Here is a 1660-nt window from a genome sequence, read left to right on the forward strand (position 1 = left end):
CCATCTGTATCAGCCCAGTGGAAGTCTTTATTAGGATTATTACATCGGATTTCTTTTGCAGATAAACTTCAACCTGGTCCTGCTCCTCCTGATGGAGCTCCTCATGGCTGCCACGGTGATCATCTCGGCAAGATGCAGCGTGGAGCAGTGCACAAGGAAGGTGGGCCCACCCCCAAGTCCCAGGGCTGGGGCTGTGCTCTCTGCCCACCACGGAAAGCTCCCCTCCCCCCAGAAGGTTCAGCTCAGACAGCCTTCAGCCCCTCTGTGTTAGGGCAGTGAGGCACAGAAGGTTCAGCTGCACGTCTCTCAGTGTGTAACTCTCAGCACACTGCTCCCCAGTAATAACACCCTTGTGTATTGTCACACGCAAGGTCACATGCTAAAGTGTTCCAATGTCAGCACAGTTTGGGAATCACACACGTTTCCCTATGCCAGGAGGAAATGCCTGTATTTGCATTTCTCCTCTCCAGATTCACCAGCGACTTAGCAATGTTTAGATTTCAGAACCATCTATGTGAGGGGGCTGCTCACCCTGGCACTGGTGCCCCTGTGGCCCTGGGATGGACTCTGGGCACCACATGGCTTCATCGTCCAGGGGTGAAGACCCTTGTCACACTCACCCTTATGTCTGTCTCCCTCCAGGCTTCCACAGTGGACAAATCCAACATTTTGGATGAGGTGACCTTCCCTGCTCGGGTCCTGAAATCCTATTCTGTGAGAAACATCTCTTTCCCTCTTCTTAATTTATTCAATTAGGGATGAACACTTAGGTGGGAGGAATCCATCACATGTTTTAAATCAAGATCACAGAGATTTGACTGTGTAAGCCATGACTGTGAGGCTCTGAAAGCCATTTCATTCCGTAAATTATAAATCTCCACGCACATTGTTGTTGTTGTGATGTGCTGTGGAGTCAATTCTGACTCATACCGACCCTGTATAGTGTTTCCAAGGCTGTTAATCTTTACGGGAGCAGAAAGTCCCATCTTTCTCCCGCGGAACAGCTGGTCGTTTCGAACTGCTGGCCGTGAGGTTCGCAGCCTGATTCGTAACCACTACGCTACGCTACCAGAGCTCCACGCACATTACTAGTAACAAAATACCTTACCTTACAAGGCGCCACCACTATTCTTAATGTTTATGGGGCAGAGTTGTATTGATAGTTATTTTTCCCTAAAATTTATTTATGTTGTTCAGCTCACACACAGCAAACACACACCAATGCAGCCATTTTTACATATGTGATTTAGAAGCACTGGTTGCATACTTCGCGTTGCACAACCATTGCCTCGGTCGTTTCTAGAGCTGTTTCTCCCCATTAGCACCAACACACTGCTCCTTGATGCTGCTGTCGGATCTTTTGAGTTTATATTGTCTATTTAATTTGATCCTCTACACAGAGTTTCTGAGGCTATAAATTGTTTTTTATAGCATAAAGTCTCACCTTTCTCCCCTGAAGTATCTGGCTGGTGGGATCGACCTGCTGACCTTGTGGTTTGAAGTCCAGTGTTTATATTATGGAACCACTGAGATCCCAATTAAAAAAAAATGTTTTATTGTGAGTTATGTGATAGTTTCCATGGGAGAACATTAACTTTACATTCATCCTATAATATATCGTTTCATTGCTATGGTTACAATCCCCTCCATGCATCATCAA

General features: G+C 46.3%; 1 protein-coding gene across 1 annotated transcript in view; it reads left to right on the forward strand.

The window, feature by feature from the left end:
* MLC1 (megalencephalic leukoencephalopathy with subcortical cysts 1) overlaps window positions 1-1660 on the forward strand; it is a 43243-nt gene that overhangs the window by 17798 nt on the left and 23785 nt on the right. Inside the window, exons 5-7 of the mRNA XM_006876416.1 lie at window positions 62-160; window positions 233-235; window positions 643-714. Of these exons, the coding sequence (XP_006876478.1) occupies window positions 62-160; window positions 233-235; window positions 643-714 (174 nt within the window). The remainder of the gene's footprint in view (window positions 1-61; window positions 161-232; window positions 236-642; window positions 715-1660) is intronic.

This window comes from Chrysochloris asiatica, unplaced genomic scaffold (assembly GCF_000296735.1).
Source record: "Chrysochloris asiatica unplaced genomic scaffold, ChrAsi1.0 scaffold00378, whole genome shotgun sequence".
Classification (NCBI taxonomy): domain Eukaryota; kingdom Metazoa; phylum Chordata; class Mammalia; order Afrosoricida; family Chrysochloridae; genus Chrysochloris; species Chrysochloris asiatica.